We start from the raw sequence: 19939 nt of genomic DNA, 5'->3' as shown, positions 1-19939 counted from the left end.
AGTCATCCAAGTCATAAACTGTTTTCTCTCCTACAGTCCGGTAAACCGTATCGAAGCATTCAGTCAAAGACCAACAGACTACAGTACATTTCTACCTCCAGGCAATAACACTGCTAAACAGCCAAGCTGCTGCCACTTTCAGCAACCACCCCAAGGGTCTTTGTGAAATGGTTAGGTTACATGGACATACAGTTTTCATTGTATTTGGCACATTGCATATTGCACTATTTAGACATAATGTATTGCATACACCCTGGACATGTAGCAGTTCTATTTATATTGAGTTTAAGTTTTTTTTATTTATTTTTTATGGCACTATTATTATGCAACTTTATACTGTAACTTTTAATTTTGTGATTTTTATTTTTACTCTCAGAAAAGACATTGCATTGCCAGCAATTACTGCTGCACGCTGTATTCTTGTGCATTTGATAAATAGACTTTGATTGATTGATTGAACCATTAGACAGATCACAGGAGACAGGCAACAGAAGCTCACTCCTTCCCAATTATATCAGTATTACATATATATTTTAAAAATAATGTACTACCTGCATATTTGTAGGAAACAGGAGAATAAAACAAAGTAAAACAGGACAGGTGAGAACCAGTAAATGGCTGATTGCCAAGAATAATTCCACTATTTGTCTTGTTAAGAGTTTAACCAGACCCTATGGAGCACAGGAAAAGCAGTCTATATTTACCTTGCAATTTTCAGTGCCAGTTCATTTATGATCAACACTCCTTTTCACCAGATACAACTGACAATGAAAAGTGGAGTGGCCTCTTTGTACTGGACCTGTTTCACCTGCAGAACAAACACTTGGATGAAATTAACTTTGGTACTCAGATACAATAAAATTACTTCCTAAACAAGCAGGCCTGTAAGTGCAATCTGGGAAAAATATGCAACATATTAAATTGGTTTTTAATAAACAGCATGGTAAATCATGAATTGTTATATTAGGTTATAAAGTCTTAAAACATTTCTCATACATGGGAAAAATGCTGACTATGCTCTTAAAATACATTCCCATCTCAATTCTGTTTCACAAAAAACTTTCTTCTGAGCATAGTCTAGTAGTGCAAATAACAAACATCCACAGGTGGACATTTGTGGAAGAACTGTTATTTGCCACCTAAATGCTAGACCATATAATGAAAAGACAAGAATACAAATCAAATGATTTAATCTTAAAATTATTAAGACACCAATTGCTTAGAATACTACGTATGCTTTAGTAGGTCACCACACTACTAAAAGGACACCACATGCAATGACACAGAGCTCAAAAAGCAACCAGCATACTGTAACTGTACTGTAATGTCAAATACAGGTTAAAGGAACAGAATCTCTTGAAACTACCTGCACAAAGGATGGCTTGAACAGAGATCCACAGCAATGGACATCATCTGAAAAAACACGGGCATCCCTGTTTTACAGACCTCCTCGGAGGAGGGGGCAATGCACAACAGGAGAGGGAACTTCTAGAGGAGCCGGACGCGAAACATCACACCACAACGAACAAAACCTGCAGCCCAGCAGCCTCCATGTCCGCAAGCACGACTGCTACAGGCTTTTACCAAGCCTTTGTCTTATCTTGACTGCTTTAATAGCCACAGAGATCTCATCAATGTATCCGAGCACCAAGCCTTGACCCTCCAGGACCTTTTAGTATTCTGAAACTTAGAAGAGCCGAGATTGGGGTGATTGGAAAAGTCATCTGGCTCCAAGCATGACATGTGCCCCTTGGGCAATAGATTTGTCAGCTCCAGAAAAGCACATGGAACCTGGAGGTTACAGCTGTGCTGAACAACCTTGGCTGAGTGGCTTGCTATATGAGTCATTCCTTTCGCAGGCACACTGGAAACAGGCTGGGCAGTGACAACACCATTTCTCAAACACTAATTTCTCCTTCATATTCTGACACATACAGATGTCCAAACAATGAATGCATTTCCTGTGGTTATGGAAAAAAAAAAGAATTCTGAATGTGCCAATCGGTTCAATTTTTCTGACAGCGCACCGATCAACAGAGAAGCCCTGAATCTGAAAGGAAATGGATAAAATGTGAACATTGAATATAGCCATAACTGCTGTGGAAATTGCTCAATATCAAGCACTTTCTTTATTCATCCTTCAAACTTTATGTGTTCGGTAACAATACGGACATCGTGGGCAGAATAATGAACCAACAAATGGACTGCTAATGATACGCTCTGTCCATTTGGATTCCTTACAAGGAATCCAAGTCTAGGGAGTGGAAACAAATAGGGAGTCGGGGCTGCTGCTGAATTAGAGAAGCTTTTGGTAAAGCTTTTGAAAGCGTGGTCAGATCAGTTGCATAAACCTGCTGATTCAAACAAATTACCGGCATGATGACAAACAGCAAGAAAACGTACACGGATGGCACTTCACATAGGACGCGGCCAATTTTGCAGTAGCTTATGAATCACCTTAAATAGAGAATCATTTACAAGGCAGTAAAAGAGAGCGATAATTGACAATTCACATCAAATACAAAGATGATCATTAACAGAGAGCTCAAGTCCCACAACTGTTTCCTGCTCGTTAGGTGTCTTTTTGGAGATGTGCAGCACACTTGAGCAGAATGGCTGTCAAGCAGGAGACGCCTATATATGCAGCACAGCAGAAGTGCTCTTTGCTCTCCAGTTAAATACTTATCATAAATAGCAGATGGTTAAGCTTTAGTCTTGTCACACTGAATTTATTTTACACAAATCTTCCCTTTGTTCAAAAATGCTTTTTGCGAGGTTCAGCAAACTGCTTCCAGCTGCTCTGTATTGGGCGAAACATATAGGAAAGGATGATTTTAATTTTGCTTTTATTATGAAAGAGAATCTGGGCATGTTGCCATCATGCTTTGCCCAACAATTATATTTTGTCAAGCCCTAGCTCGTACTTCTAGCAGTTGTTTTAATCATGGCCAGTACCATTATAAAGCTTGGGACCAGGGTTATGGCCACATCGCTTTCCTTTCTCAGCCTGTCAATTCCTGATGATTAATCATCCCATCTGAAATTACCCAGACAAACACATTCGCTGTGATCATGTAGATCCAAGAACTTGCAAACAGAGATCAGCTGAGGGGTACAGCTGAGAGAACTGAGGGAACAGTTGAGACACATGGATTGGGTGACCAAAAAAGACATGATGATGGTGATAATGAAGATGAGCCCCCTTCTCTCTAAGTGTTCAATATAGCTTCCCTCTGTAGGTGAAGGATCAGAACTTTTTCAGTAGGGCAGCTCCAAGGTTTGGAACTCAGGAAAAGAAGTTTCAAGTATTATTTTTCATAGTGCTATCTTAGTGCCACCACTATTGGAAAATGAAAAGAATGACCAGATCATCCATCTTGTAATGCAGGCATTTTTCCCCCTCTTCGATTTCATGTGTGATAAAGGGCTGCGGTCAGTTAACAAGGTAAATTCTCAAGATATTCTTTATCAACCACTGCATAGCTGTATTCTCTTGGCAACACTTTCCTGCTGAGGTAGGGAAGAGAATGATCTGTGCTTTTTTTCTCTGTGAAAAAACTGCTTCCATTCCTTTTTCTGAAGCATCAGTCTTCAAAAAGAGGCACTCATTACAATTGGACCCCGTTAGTACAGGATCATCATAAGGTGCTTGAACAAGCATTAAATGTAGAGACCATGTGAAGTCTTACAAAAGTCTTACAAAAGCTCCAAGTCCCATCTGGTTTTGGGATTAAGTATAATGTAGCAGGAAGAGGGGCTGATACTTTCCGCAGCGATATCAAATGCCTCCTTGTCTGTCTCTGGTACTCCGTCTGGTGGTTCGTGAATAACAACACCGATGGGGGGGTGTCCCAATGTCTCCCATGTAAATCTGAAAAACCATCAGTGATAAGCTCTCTCTCTCTCCCACTGCTTTAACAAATCTTGTACCGTCTACTGCAAGAAAGGGAACAACAGCCCACGTCGGCAGGAACACGTTCATCTCGCTGTTTGTTAGAGATCTGCATCATACATTTGCCCCTTCTTCTTCCAACCTGGTTGGGAGATGTGTAACTGACAGGACCTGTCTGCTCAATTACAGTACTTCAGAGGGATCCTGTCACCAGGCATCCAGGAGCTGGGGAAGTTACTCAATGATGAAAAGTTGCAGCAATCCAAATGTACCTGTAGGTGTTCCGCTGTTTTTTTTTCAAAAGCTTTTAAGTACGTTTCCACATAATCTTGAGGTGCTATCTTCTGTACAACAGGCTATGTGCAGTCGGTCCCTGCACACCACTGCTGAAACTCTTCATGGAACTACAGTAGACTGCCCAGCACTGCCCAAGCATTCCACAAATCTGTCAAACAGCCAGCACCAACTCAATCTGGGTTTGCAGATATTGGGTCTGGACCTTCATTGCCCTCTGGCGAATATAGGCACACTTGTGGTGGGCAGTAATCTATTCTGCTGTGCCAGTTATTGCACTCAAATAGCCTCCTGCTGAGTTGCCACTGACTGTACCAGAACCTTAACCATATCTTCCATGGGTGACACACAGGCCCCACATACATCAGTTGCTGTGTCACAGCATCTAACGTCATCTAACGAACCAGGACATCTATGACCTTCTGGAGCTGTGTCAGAGGATAATATTGATTCCTCCACCTGTGAAGCACATTTTGTAGGTACTTCACAAATCTGAATTCCTGGTATTTATGCAGGAAAAGCAAATGATACAATGAGGGTAAATGTTAAACACCGAAAAGTGATCACCTTTTCTGTCTCAAAATACAGTTTGAATAGACAGATACTCACCAGGGCCCTCCTAATATGTGGCAAAGTATACATCCTGTAACTGTCATTAAGCCAAGTAAATAAAACACAAAAAACAGCAGAAAATCCAGCACAACACACTCAACAGCTTCGTTAATAGAAAAGAAAATGCAATGTTCTTAGCGTGAGATGGATTAATGTGACTGTTGGTTCTGAATACACAATGAAGGATGGTTCATCTTTCAGCATCACATGTCAAATCAGTATTAAAAACAAATGAAGTCATGAACAGATTTACGTATGCAAATTCAAAGCAAAGTTATTGCCTGAGCAAAACTGTTATATCAGCACTGCTCTACATATTTGTAAAGACGGTAATAAATCACTTCAGACTGTCTTGGTTTTCTTGTTCCATTATGCTTGCTATTTTGGGTTATGTAGCCTGCATTGATAGTAAAGCTATTTACATCTTATGAATAAAAAAGAATATCTTCTCAATAGTTCAACAATGAATGACTTGCTTATTCAGAGTTCAGTGACTCCTGTGATGTTTTAGAAATGCAAGCAAATATTTTCTCTGATATTAAGACCAAAAGGGAAAACTATTTTTAGAGCTCACGGACATTAAAACAACTTTCATGATACTGCTTCTGTTAAACCACGTGCTCTAGCTCTACCTTATAAATTGGAATTTGTGTAACAAACCAGAACCGATGACAAAAAGCAACGAGATCACACTGACAAAAGTGAGCAACGTCCAGAAATCACAGAAGTGACATCAGAAATGCTTCTGGTGATGTTACTGAATCATTGATATTGCCTTCCTAGGTAGACTCTGGAGGGATGCAAAGACACGTAACTAGTAACAAAAGCAGTTCTAGGTGAATTGAAGAACTTTTCCTGGTTTTGTGGAATTGCAACAATTCAGTTTCAGGATGCAGTGTATTGCAAAGAAAATGGATACCAATATAAAGAAGAAAGCAATTAGAAATTTTACAATTAAAAGGTTTTCGACCAACAATTCAATTTGATTCTTAATTCACCTGGTGCGTCACACCACACTAACACAAGTGATGATTTTATCTTGTAAACAAGTTTAAGCAATAACATGCTCTATGTTGCGTCCGGTTTCAAATCTTGTATTGCAGTGAAAGCATCCACATGAATCTGATGAAGCACGTGCAGATTCTGCAGAGTACCAGCCTTACAGCCACAGTAATCCAAATTTAATTGTGTATTATGAGACAAGGATTGCATACATCCACTGGCACACCAGCAGTAAATAATAATATGATCAGGACAGACTGGCACACATTAAAAGAGAATTTATAACACATCAATACCGATTATCTTAAATGTATAGAAATGAAAAAGTCATCGAACAAGATTAACACCAGCCCTGCAGGTGCACAGCTGTGCGTGCAATCTGAGCTCTGCTTGGGAAAGACAACTGAAGAGGTGCTTTGAATAAATGTTCCACTGTGAATCAGCCACCAGCACAGAGTAATCCAGAGTGAGCAAATTCAAAATCCAAATTATTTCTAAATTCAGTTGATCTGAGGCAGAGGCGTGGAAGTTTTCTAAAATAAACAATCATAAAGAACAATACCAAAAAACGATTACCTACTACTGAAACAGGAACGAGAAAAACTACAAACACGAAAAATGCAAAGCACAGTTTCATCATACAAAGATGGACCCATCATGCAAAGCCCTATAATCCATAGCTTTGCTCTGTGAATGGAGAACACTTTTTACTTCCACAATGAATAAAACAAAATAAAGTGAAATGATTTGTATTATAATTGCTTGTGTTAGCCCTAGCATGTGAGAGTAAAGGCTCTCTTGTCCAAAAGCTCTGCTAATCTATTTTGCCATCTTAAAATATAACATTCTTAGATTTTTTTGATTATCATAGTAAAGGTTCAAAAATGTTTACATAATTGCCTTCATTGCATAAACCTCACACAGGGCACAGAATAGCTAAGGACTAAGGCATCACTTCTGGATTAGTGGAACAAACATAAACTGGAGGGATTGCATAAGTGAGAGAAACGCACAAATAGACATTTTAATAAGCCACTTGCGTGCTTGGTTTATACAGCATAAGATCATCACAAAGCACTGCTGTAAATAAATCAGGAAACACTGACTAAACAAAGCGCCAGGAATCAGAGAACTGAACACAATATGCTCTGTCCCGAACTCTTGCTGTGCAGGGGAGAGAAGCATTTTGGATACTCACCTGGGATACTTAGATAAAGGACATTGACCTTTCATCTTCTAAAAAGCACTGAATGGGAGGCAGGGGAGAGAGGGTTCAAAGAGCAAGGTGCTTCTTAAAAAATGGAAAATAGCTCTGGGTTTTTTCCTTTCCCCAAGGAAAAGGGTCTAAAGATCTAGGTTGCAAGATGGGCTCTTATTGTATTAACATCTAAAACATCGAAGTTGCGCAAAAGCAGTCACTTGTATCTCGATTGCTTTATTGATCCCTTACAAATGAAATGACTTCAGGGATGTTGGTCTCATGTGTCATGCCCACATGACTGAAATCAAATCTACAAGAAGGTATTCTGAGACTTTTTACTCGTATCTTTCAACCTACAAATGACAGCATGGTGGATTCATCCGATTATTCACATTATCGTGTTTGTAATGCAACTTAATCAAAAGCTCATTAATTTCACGAAGTAATTCATTAAATGGCATGTGTATAAAATTGCTTTCGGTAGCTAAAAAGCTGATTGGGATTTGTAATTGGTATCAGCCCTGAGCCAGTTTCAGATTCAGGTGCGTTGTCTCAAATGTCACCAATGGGACTTCAGGAAAAAAGAAAAAAGTACCATCTTTATAGAAAAGTTTCATCCACAAGAGGTGATTTCATCCATCTCTTATGGTAATCAATATATGATCACCATCAACTGACTGATTCATCACAATGAATTGATATCTTATAGGTGAGAAATTTCATAAAATGATCACCTATTATAAAAATGCAGAAGTTTGCACAATCATAGGCATCTATTAAAACCAATGCTTTAAGAGCTCTGGGATGAACACCAGTGGACACAGTGCTCCCCAAGACCAAGACTGAGAACCAGAAGACTACTTGCCTGGAACTACCTATGGCCTTTCTGCAATTCTGATATTCTGATCCAGGGGAAAAATCTGGAGACCGAACTTACACCCCTACTAAATTTACAATGTATATGATTTATGAATATACTGTATATGATTATCTGTGAATGATGACCATGTTACGGCAGTGTTTATACAGACACAACCTGTACAAGAAATGAATCAGGGATGGGCTGCAATGGGAGTTTATTAATGTTATACTATTTTGACACTGTGCACTTTTAACACGACTGACTGAAGGAATTAGATAAGAGTCTTCGCATAAAAACTTACAAGGAAGAAACTCAGATCTACCTGGTGAGGCACGAAACTACAAAACTGACCTGTTCAGCAGAAACACCCTGTTTAAGGATAATTATTAACAGAATAATAATGGATTCAACAGAGAAGGCAGATGAGGAAAAAGACTCACACACAGTATCTTTACAGGATGTGGGCTTAAGGAATTCAGAGCGCATGTGAATTTTTTAAGATACTGTAGGATTAAATAATAATGAATGATTTACATACTTGTGATCAAACAGTGGACTCAAGCAGAAAGTAAAGTTCACACCAGGCAACTCAAGTGGTTTGGATTAAGAACAGGGTGCTCTTGTTATACAGTATTTTCATTCAGTGCTAGAGCATGTTACAAAAGTACCTGACCTGCAGCATTAAAACCTCCTTTGTGACTAAACCTTAAAAATACACCAGAGATTTGAAAAGTTCATTCTGTCAAGATTACATGAAGAAGGAACTGTTTCCTACTGTACCTACTGTTCTATTCTCTAAAAAATAACAGTGGAGCTCTTTAAAAACCGCAACAAACATTTTCTTTTATTTCATTCTACCCATCCATCATTTTCTAACCGCTGTGTTCAAACCACACAGAAATGTAGGGTGGAGCAGTCCGAAAACTCTCATAGATATGAAACGTTCTCATGAAATCTCTCAGTTCTTAGCAAGGTTGGGCCTGGTCAGAACAACCAGCTTGCTGCTGATGGACCAGTTGGTGTCACACTTCGCTTTGGAGCAAAATTTCAAACCAATGCTTTACCGTGGGGACAGAGGAAACAGTGCTGCAGTAAGTGCTGTCATTTAAAAATCTGATGTTAAATTTAGGTCCTGACTACACTGTGATTAAAGATCCCTTTGCACTCTTACTAATAAAAAGTTAGATTGTTAACCTCGGTGATGTGGTGAAATTCTTTGTAAGGATTACTCAATCTGACCTCACCCTCAAATTAAAACTGGTGAAGCAGTTTCTTCCCCTGGTCAGCTGTGAGGCATATCCATCCATTTTCCAAGTGTTTGAAAACACACACACACACACACACACACACACACACACACACACACACACACACACACACACACACACACACACACACACACACACACACACACACACACACACACACCAGGGCCAATGTTCCCTGAAGCCAATTAACCTACCAGTATGCCTCTGGATTGTGGGAGGAAACCAGAGCACCTAGAAGAAACCCACATGAGCACGGGAGAACATACAAACTCCATGTACTGTAGGCAAAACTCCAGGAATTGAACCCAGGGCCCCAGCACTGCGAGACAGTAATGCTGACCACTGAGCCGCCCGAATTACTACCATGTCCATTTGAAGCAATTGTTGGTACAGGTGAAGACGAGGGTCATCGCATCAGAGGCAGGCAAGTGACTGACCTTTGCTACGCGCCCAGCTGTAGGTGCGGCCCGCCGGCACACTCCTGCTCAGCTGCAGCACACCCCGTTCGGTCACTGGCGGGTTCGTTTCCAGTGCCCTGCTTGCTTCCTTCACCGGACGCACAAACTTGGGCAGGGCTTTGTAGAACCAGGCCCCCGAACGCTTCCACACCTGAAATGAAGAAAAAGATGCATTGGCGCGGACATCAGCAAGCTTGCGGGGATCACACAGAGGCCTGCCATATCAAACTGTGATGATGCGCCAGGCAGAGGATAAGGATTTCTGAAACCAAGCACAGAATAAAACAGCAGGCAGGCACACAAGAGTACCTTGCAGCTTTGCTTTGCTGCAGCCTTATATTGTACCTTGGGCAATAGAGGGCTTTGGGAAACCTGGATGACCCCACTCTATTTGTTTGTGTGTGGGGGGGGGGCTCTTTTTCATTATGGCAGGGCACCGAACTTATTAAATATCGGCACAACCCAATTTTTGTGTTACTGTAGTCCCAGTAGTAACCAGGCTCAGCTTTGGTTAGCCTGGGGAAACTGAAGAAATCAGTCTCCGGTATTTGTCTGAAGTTAATTTCAGTTGGCAGTATCTGTTTAACCCCTGTACAGCAGATGGAGCACCCATGCAGCAGGTTTTCTACATTATCATGTAAATTATCAATATCAAACATCTGGGATAATTCCATTGTGATCAGTCGAACAGGTGATTTGGTAAGTAATTAAGATATCATTTAGAACTAAAAATGATGGACTATTTTGCATTTATGTTCCCTTAACTGAAGAGTGATTTATCAATGGCTTACAGGTATTGAAAATATACTGTAAGCAGGTGACCTACAGTATGAGACTATCAGGATTGGGGTTCTCCAGGTCTTGCACTGGAGATACCTGTTATATCCTCTAGCAACTATTATAAATTTGAATATTTGTATTGTTTAAAATTACTGTGATAACATTTTATCCACTAGCATGTCTTCTTCAGTATTGCAATGTCCTATTTTAGTATAGCTGGCCATCTGTTCTAGCTGGTAAAAGGCATGGTGAATTAGTGTCTTACATACTGTCATGCAACAGAAGGCACACAAAAATAATACCAAATGATTGTGCTTTCAAACGAATTAATGAAAGGATTAGCTTCTATTAAAATGAGTGAGAAGGAGTTTCATTTGCATTTGGCCAACAAGCAAAGTGGAAATGCAAAAAAGAATGTATTTCTGTCCATTTTTAAAAAGATAAGTGTGGAAATAGAGAAAGTCATTTCAAATTAGTCTGCTTGGATTGACTAATGATGAAAAGTTGCTGAAGTGTGTGTCAGTGAGATGAACACAGAGCGCACCACGAAGCCCCACACACTAAAAAATAATTCTCTTCCAAACACAGCTTCTGCTGTGCTCCACGATTTTGTAGGAGAGCAAATTAATTGTCAGACGATTTCCTTGATAGCACACACTTCACGCCTGGGTGGTTTAACACAAAAGGAAATTAGCTGTACAAGGAACTCAGTTCAAGTTCTGTTCCTTCTTCGCTGCCACAGGAAAGAACGAGACTAAGAAGACAAGTTTCAAGAAGTCATTACAATGTACTCAAGTGCGACAGGCAGTCTATCATAAAGCTCGTGCTTGTCTCCACGTTTGCAAAAAAGCACTTTCATTATGCAAATACTTGTCAATAGTATGAGATATCTAGCAATAGCTGTGCAAACATTTTTTTTTATCAATTTGCAGGTGAATAAAATGCAAATGAAAAAGAAACACATCTGAATACTAAATAAATATGGATAGTGAAAACCCTCAATATGCAAACCAAACAGTCATCACTGCTTTTCAAATCATAAGAAACAGAATATGTGAGTATTAGGGACTTTACATTAAAATCACAAATCTTTTCCTTCTGAACTGCAGCGAGTGTGTACTTAGGGCTAATTCAGGAAGAGCTTCTTCACCCAAAGAATAAAAGGGGGATGGGAAAAGAACTGTCCCACTGTGCTATTGCTCCTGCCAAACAGATCCTGGGATCCTTTAAGAACTGTTTGGACAAGATTCTCAGATCAATCCACTACTGGGAACCAACTGAGCATAATGGGCTACCTAAATAGAAGAGCATAAGGAATGATCCAAAATACACTAGTTTGGTTTTTAACGCTTAAAGACAGTGCAGCACCTACAGTACGTCTGTGATGACAAAGCAGGCTTGATTGAATTCTGGTGAATTAACCTTCCAGAGCAGCAATTTACTGTATGCTTGTAAATGTTAGATGGGGGTTAGAGATGTTCAATACCTCCAATTAAAAAGAGATTTGACAATGCTCAGCTGAACTAGTAATTAAGTCAATAATAATATTTAACAGAACCAAAACCATTTTCTCATTTAACACCCTTTAAAGCTGTGTTCTTTAAAGAACAATGATAACAAAAGCACAGTCTAACTCTGCCATTCCTGCAATGATTTGAAAGCAGCTCTCTTGAATATACCATACAAGTGAAATTAATAATGAAGGGGATGACAGTGGATAAAAGCCTAACAACTGAATGTTATCTAAATCTGCCAGGAAGCTCTGGTGAGATCCTGTGTAGTTTACTGCTAAAAAATACATCCCACTCTGTCTTCTGAGGAGCAAGGATGAGAGAGATAACAAGGCTGGAGCTGGGTGTTTTTTCAATGTTCCGTGAAAGAAAATCACAGGAAATCCACTTCGAAAGACAGAAAATACCTGCCATGTCTGAAACAGAAAGGTTTGCAGCAAAGGCAGAACATACTATGTGTCAGAAACATCAATTTGGGTTGAGGGGGGAAATGTACAGAAAATAAATAGGTCAGGATCCTAAATACTGACCTTCAGTAATTTGTGGTCTTAGGTTTGTATTAGACCCATTCAAACTGGTTTCAAATAGCACTGTGAAAGTATGTTGTCAGGAAGACCACAGCATTCAAGGCTGAGAGCTTCATTAAATGCGTTATGCTTCTGCATCATACTGCACATAAGTGCAGGAATTTGAAGCTTTTTTGACTGCCCATATTGGTGGTATTCAGCCCCATGCTATCACATGGACTCTCACTCAGAACAGCATTAACAGCACTGCAAGGTCACCAAAAACAAAAATGTTGTTTTTTTTTTTAATCCATCTGACTCTCACTCAGATTGAATGATCTGTTCCCATGGTGGAAATTTTGTAACACTGGCTAAAAACTAAAAAAAGAAATGACATGCCTTCATTTTCATTCTCATTCTCCATTTCTAGTGGTGCATGAGGTTCTGGTGCTGAACGATGAAGCCTGGAATCGGAGTGATGGAGTCCAGGCTGCACAGGCAGCCAAGCACCAGTGGTGGATTGGCTGGGCACCACCAGGATCAAGAGGGATTTCAAATCCTTATTCCTGAGGCTCATGGAGGGCCAGCAGGACCCGCAGAGCTAGCTGGTGCTTACTAGCAGTTTCTGACTAAACAGGCTAAATACCCAAAGGTTCATAAATACTTTTCCAGATGCAGGGAGATCTGCCTGGCCAGCAATGTGTTCTGAAGGGCTCATTTGTCAGGAGGGCAGCGGGAAGTAACAGTGACAACTCAGGTGTAAATCTCAATTACCAATTTGGTACAAAAAGGGGGAAAAATAATTGTGAAGAAGCAAAAAAAGAACAGGGAAAACTGTGCTTGCGAGAGATGAGATTGTTAAAGTGTAATGAAGGCCTAAGGGGAAAAAAAAGCCACTTGGAACAGCACCAAGACAGCACCTTTATTATATTCAAGGACACAAACAAGAGCACACAGATAGTTTCTCAGTGACCCTCACAAACCTGCTGCCTTACAGTTTTAGGGTTCATGGCCAACACAACCCGATGCTTTATTTTTGCAGAACAAGCACTTTTGCATGTGGTTTGTTTGTATACAAATTTATACAGTATTTGAAAAACAAAAAAGAAAAGCTTAAGTGAAAAAGTAAGCTTCCACTTGCCCCTTCAAAGCTTTATCTTTGAAGAGTCAGGCTCTCATCTGGTTCAGTGAGGTCGTAAGCCCCAGAAATGTCACTCAACTTCCGTCTCAGACTCATTCTTCGTTAGAATAAATATGGAATCTTCAGAGGTATAATTTCATTTTCAACTTGGTTTTACAAAACGAATTGCTGTGCTTTTCCCCCTTTCAGATCACTTCTGTTATGTGTATCGTGTGTCTTGTAACACAGTCCTTGGAGCTGCCCGAAAAGCACTCAAATAAAATTCTTTAAATTGCTCTGAGGAAGGTAACATTGTGCCTTCTCAGATCTACACAGGAGTGCAGTTACTGTAGGTCTCTTCATTGTATTTCAAGGGTATAAACAAAACCCCCAATATTTCTTGTTTCAAGAGAGTTGTGAGGCTGCTTTTGCCACTGACTAATTTCCACAGTTTAACAAAACCCTGGACGCCACAAAGAACTGGGGATGAGAAAGTTCCACTTTTGACACCTGTGGGTATGCTGAGTCAGAACAATCCAGCCACTGTGCTGTGAGTCACAAAAAACAAGAAGCACACTAGAACTCCAAAGAGAAAATGCCTGAGCAGAACATGATTTTGTCTCATTTTGCCTGCGAGCTTCATTTATATTCAAGAGCTTCAATTTGTATTGTGTCCATTGCACCATGTAATTTGATGCCTTTTGCTCGGCTACTTATGTAAACATGGAAAAATGCGCTTCCCTCTTTTGTTTGCTTGTTGTTTTTAATAGATGGAGCTTGAACAAGTAGGCCTACAGCGTAATGAAGAGCAGAAGAGGCTTGTCAATCTGCTTAAAACAGGCATCTGAGGAAATGATCATTCTGCTCTCTGAAATGGAAGTTAATTGTCTGGTTTTCATTTTTCCTGCTGACTTCAGTGGTGCACTTCACGGAATTCAAAATGTTAACAGGCAAATTGCAAGTTCTGCAGCCATGTCATTTGCATGAATCACTGTCACCTACAGTATACAATATAACCACAAATAAAGATACTATAAAATAATAAAAAATACTAGATTATAAAGAACAAGAAAATAGTTATAGTAATCTAAATCAGGTATCTCCAACCCTGGTCCTGGAGAGCTCCAGTCCAGTTAGTGTTATAGGTAATAAGATTGGGAAAAAAACTGTATCCAAATTATGAATCAAGCATTTAAGAGAACACTGGTCCTTGAGGACAGACAAGTACTTAGATTTTTGTCCTGTATGATCTCTAAATTACTCAATGGAACAAATCACTTCTTTAACAGATCTCGGTATGTTCAATATCTTTAGACATTTAATGATGATTTACAAAACCTGCTGGACTGGGGCTTTCTAGGAGTTATTTTTAGTGATCATGATGTGATGTACCAGTAGAGTGCTGGTAGAGTTTTAGTTTTAGAATTTTATCATCAAGCAAGTCCAAAGCGAACATTCCTTGACAACACCAGAATTTAAAAAAAAAAGCCCAGTGAACATGTCGGAAGACTGCAAATGATAAGTGGCTCTGCCCATCACATCAGGTATCACTGGTTCATGATGATGGTGACTGTGAGTTCCTAAAGAGCACCCTACAACCTCATCTTGCTGTGCAACATCAACCTCTGGGACTTGCCAGGTACCCATGAGCTTGTAGTCAGTGAGACGCCTTGTTCCACCAACCGGCCATGAGACTCAGCCTATCAAAGAGTGAGTGGCGAGCCCAGTGAACATGTCGGAAGATTCCCCTTCACTCCGTACCAGCTCAGGAGCAGTAGTGGTACCCGTGATGAACAATTAATGAATCTAAACAGTTATGGTACAACACAGACGTTTTCACCCATGAGACAAGTATCAGCTAAAAAGAGTACAGTTGAAATGTGCCCTAATTAAGAAATTCCTGCTTTTTAACGGTCACCCACCCAGTTGTCTTCACTCCAATCGGTCAGTTGACAGAGGATGGCTGGTCATTCCCCACAGTTATCTGGGGAACGTGGATTCAACAAGATCTGCCATCCCGTCTCTACCTACAGTACTACCCTCTTACAAAATATAAGTAACCGCAGCTACAAACCTCAATTAAAAAACCCTTCTCTGATAAAGTATACTGAGAAGAAGCTCCTAAAGCCCTTTATAATATAATGTGTACAAAAACTAATACTCATGCGACCTGATAAAAATGTCACTGAGCTCATCTGACATTCAACCGGATTTCCATGTTTTATTACTTTACTATGTTTGATATACTTTAGGTTTTAATTGTATCGATGAGGGCTCAGTGCTCTGAGCAACTTAATTCACACAATTAGAAAAATGTTAAATTAGGTAACTCATAATTTTTTTTAAAGTTTGCTTTGAAACTTTGCTTAGACAAACTCAGAAAGGTTTTCAAGTTAGTGTTTAATCACAGCTTACATAGGATTCTACAATATGACTCAGGTGACAGCTTTAAATGTCTCTGTTCACAAAGACTGCTTTGCAACTGCTTCTTAGGAACATTTAGACCCAGGACAAAGTAAACAATCCAAAACAAAAGAGAACTTCATAGAGAAATTAAGTAAAGTTTTCATCAAGGCAAACTTTCGGTCAGATGAATCAAGCTAAAACTGGTGACGAGAATTTTTTTCCCTTCTCGTTAAAACATCTTTTCTTCACAAACTTGACTGAATATCTGCAAACAAAGCAATACAATAATCTTGTGTACACAAAATAAGTGCATGGTTCAGCCATTCTGTATCATCCTGAGATACAAAAGATCTAATTTAGGAAGCCTTTCTGAATCCTAAAAAGGGTCTTACTGGCAGATAAGTTCTCAAAAAGGTTTATTCTTGTTTGTAATAGAAAATTGAGTAGAATGTCTCAATGCTAAAGAGAAACGTTGCTTTCCTCAGCTATGAATCTTGGTCTGATTCATCGTTACTCTCACACTCAGCCGGGGGCTCGTGGAAGGTCATATCCCTAAGGCTGTTGGCCACCTAGAGAAATGCTACTTGTTAAGAACTGGCTCCTTATCCGTCGGTAGGATTTGAACTTGGGTCCAAAGGAAAGGTTTTCTATCAGGCAAGGGAGCTGCTCTGCATGGGACACTGGGCAGTGTTCATCCCAACATGAAATGGCAAAAGGCCTCAGCTATCCAGAAACCTGCAACAACTGCTTTTAGAAACCCCTTAAGTTATACAGCAAAAGCTTTTTTTTTTTTAAACATGGCTCACTGAGTTTTCAACTGGACCAGGACCAGGAGCGAGCAAAAGCTTTTCCGAGACACCGTTTCCTTCTTTTTTTTCCTGTGCATTTTCACAATAAGCAAAACTTGTACATGATATCCTGCTGTTGCTTTGGATTAATGTTTTTAAGAAATCTTACTACATTCAGGTCACTAACATTGGTACAGTTATACTGTATACAGACAGTTATAGAAGAGAAATGATAGAGAACCTTTAAGACCATACAGAAAGATATTAAAACATACTGTAGGAAATGAAATAACACAAAAAAGATAGTCGTGTAGACTCCGTCATTTCTATTGAGATTTACACCTTGTAATACGGTACATAGATCTATGAGTCCCGGTATTTCCCAAAGGTACTCTCCTCTGTACCAATTCCCACCATTTTGTTGTTTTAAGGACCACTTCTGTTGTTCCTTTAACCGGGTTGTTAAGGCCAAGATGGATGTCTTTAGCAGCCCTCTTCCTCACTCAATCTAATAAAGATAAAGCCATGGAGCTTGATGGAGGTAATTTTGACACTTTAGCCCGTGGAGACACACAGACAGTTCATCCTAAACTGCTTTAGAGGATTGTCACTTGGAACTGTCAGATCACCATGCAAAGACGTTCCACAGAAGTTCTTTAACTTGGGAAGTGATCCCTGAACGTCAGTCACTATTAATGAGGGCAAAACCCATCCACAAAGGAGGAATTCCAGAGAAAGAAGCAAATGACTACTGCAGCTTATAGACCAAGTCTCAGAAGCAGGGCTGGAAGTTAACGTTGGTGGCCGATACTAAACTCTGAGGTTATCATCCCACTTCCATATGAACCTCCTGCAGCGTTTATCTTAATGACCTCCTTCTCAGCTGCCAGAACTCTCTGTATTTTTTAAAAAAGTATCATTTTAGTTCACCTTCTCTATTAGTATCACAGACAAATCCAGTACAGGCTGATGGAATCTGACCTGGCTATGATCTCTTCGAGTAAGTTCCCTTTCTCCGTTCTACAGTCAACCTGCCCACAGCTTTCCCATCTTAAATATTTCATTAAGTTAAGATTAAAATGGTTCCCTCTCTTTGTTTTGGACAGGGAACCACAAGTATAGTAAAAAATGTTTACATCTGAAGTTTCCACTGTGTATTTTCAAAGCCCACGTATCTCCCATTAACAAATTTCCTTACATTCCCGAGTTCTTTTTCCAAATGCTCCCAATTAATACTTAAGACAAAGGAAGCAGTACAGATGGTATTACTAAATGTTTCTTTTTTCCCTTTCCAGCAAACTCAGCCAGCCGTTTTTGGAGTACTTTAAAACACATTAAGCCATTCCATGCAGGTAATGAACAACATTTTAAAAGCCAAATTAAATAAAACAAAGTAAACTAAGACCATTTAACCCAGCTCTTCTACAGATTACACAGCATTCTGGTCTCCAATACTAACCCTCAGACCCCTTGCACTATTGTAGGACCCCTAGCTGCCTCCTTGACAGATCTGGACGCGTCAACCGAATTGCAAATCTCTACAGTAACATTTCCTTTGGCGTTTTAATTAGCGCAATGATAGCATTGCTAATTTACATGCGAGAGGCAGCGTCTCGTGAAATTGGTTTTCCGGGGCTGCGGGCAAGACCGTTGGAGGCTGGCTTTTGTCTGAAATCCAGGCGACAGGGGACTGGAGAATTAGGGCCACCATCAGCGCTAGAAAGTAGACTGCAGGGTCATCAAAGACAGAAGTCATTCTGGGAGGGAAACGGGTCAGAACCAGGTCTGCCGGCTCAGAGGAAGCCAGCTGAGGGTAAAGTGTCAGCTGCAACAGAGACAGAACTACTGAAATGCCACGAAGACTAATTCAACGCCACATCTGAGATCACTTCAACAGCAGCATGGTGAAATACTGCACATTCTGGATCCCATAGCTGGTCAGTACTTACAGTAGTTCAATCTGGTAATGAATGAACAGATCCCCTTTTCTGGGAAGGGACGTGAAATCACTATGGAGATGTCCTTGGTTCCTAACTCAATACCTGTACATTTCCAAACAGAACCATGTGTCACAAGCCAAGTCTTGGAGTGTCTTGGGGAGGATAGGGGCATAATTGCCTGATTTCAACAATAAAACGGTACATTGATATGTTAGTTTCAAAGGCACTTAGAATTAGAAACAAGATTAAAGGCATTAACTCTTAAGTTGGAATGTTTTGTGAAACCACCTTTAATTGGTTAATTCATCCAGGTGGATGCTGCACATTGGTGGTGGTGGAGGGGAGTCCCCATTACCTGTAAAGCGCTTTGAGTGGAGTGTCCAGAAAAGCGCTATATAAGTGTAAGCAATTAATAATAATAATAATAATTTAAAAAGCAGTAGAATGAAGAGCAAAAATGATGGCTGGCTTTGGAAGTTAATTAAAATCCATTTGAATCTCATGTGACACCTTGTCAGAGAATACAGGCAAGAAGAGAGTACACAGTGTAATCCACAAGCATCCTGAAGAATCCAACTGAAGAAAAATTTTAAATACAGCATTTCCATGTGAAGAAATGGACGTGTGAGAGGCAGCATCTCCTACAGTAGGTAGGATTTGAACCTGGGACTATATACACATTTTATAAAATATGAAATAAGAAAAAAACAGCAGCAAGTTTTGACAAACTGCCCTCGGTCTCTCTGGGCAACTGCTGTATGGATCATTATGGTCTCAATAAAAGATTGGTTTCTTGTTTTACATTATGAAAGGAAATACACCTATATATGGAAAATAATACATGAGAGACTAACAGACATGCATATGTATCTGCATTTGATTTTTCTTATGAATCATAATTAGAGCCCTGGAGATAGGTCACACACTTCACAGTTAGAAATGCTTTCTGAAGAGCAGAAAGGCTAATTATTGTATTAATGCTGCCAGTCCATTTACGGTGCCCTCATTTACAATGAATACCTTAAAGAATAAGTTTAGAGTCCTACTGATGAAGCACAACTCTGCCTACAACTAATAACCTCTTTCACCGTACTCCATTAAAAATAACTGTATTGTTGTTAGTGGGATGCTTCATTCTGATGTTACACAAATATTTGTATTAACTGTATCATAGAAATTAAATAAAATTCTAAATGAATAGGAAATACAGAGCTGAATTCCTACTGTACATGTTATCTTTTAAGAAACATGCAAAGATGCATATATATATATACACATAGAGCAACATTTTGTATTTTT

General features: G+C 39.7%; 1 protein-coding gene across 3 annotated transcripts in view; it reads right to left on the bottom strand.

Annotated features, from left to right (window-relative positions):
- The window catches only part of doc2b (double C2-like domains, beta), a 227708-nt gene that overhangs the window by 176053 nt on the left and 31716 nt on the right, over positions 1-19939 (bottom strand). For all 3 annotated transcript variants that reach the window (XM_088615766.1, XM_088615764.1, XM_088615765.1), the window contains one exon: positions 9569-9740. In XM_088615766.1, coding sequence (XP_088471892.1) covers positions 9569-9740 — 172 coding nt within the window. The remainder of the gene's footprint in view (positions 1-9568; positions 9741-19939) is intronic.

The sequence above is a fragment of the Lepisosteus platostomus genome, chromosome 22 (genome assembly GCF_059453375.1).
Source record: "Lepisosteus platostomus isolate fLepPlt1 chromosome 22, fLepPlt1.hap1, whole genome shotgun sequence".
Lineage (NCBI taxonomy): Eukaryota > Metazoa > Chordata > Actinopteri > Semionotiformes > Lepisosteidae > Lepisosteus > Lepisosteus platostomus.
This window is presented reverse-complemented; position numbering and strand designations above follow the sequence as displayed.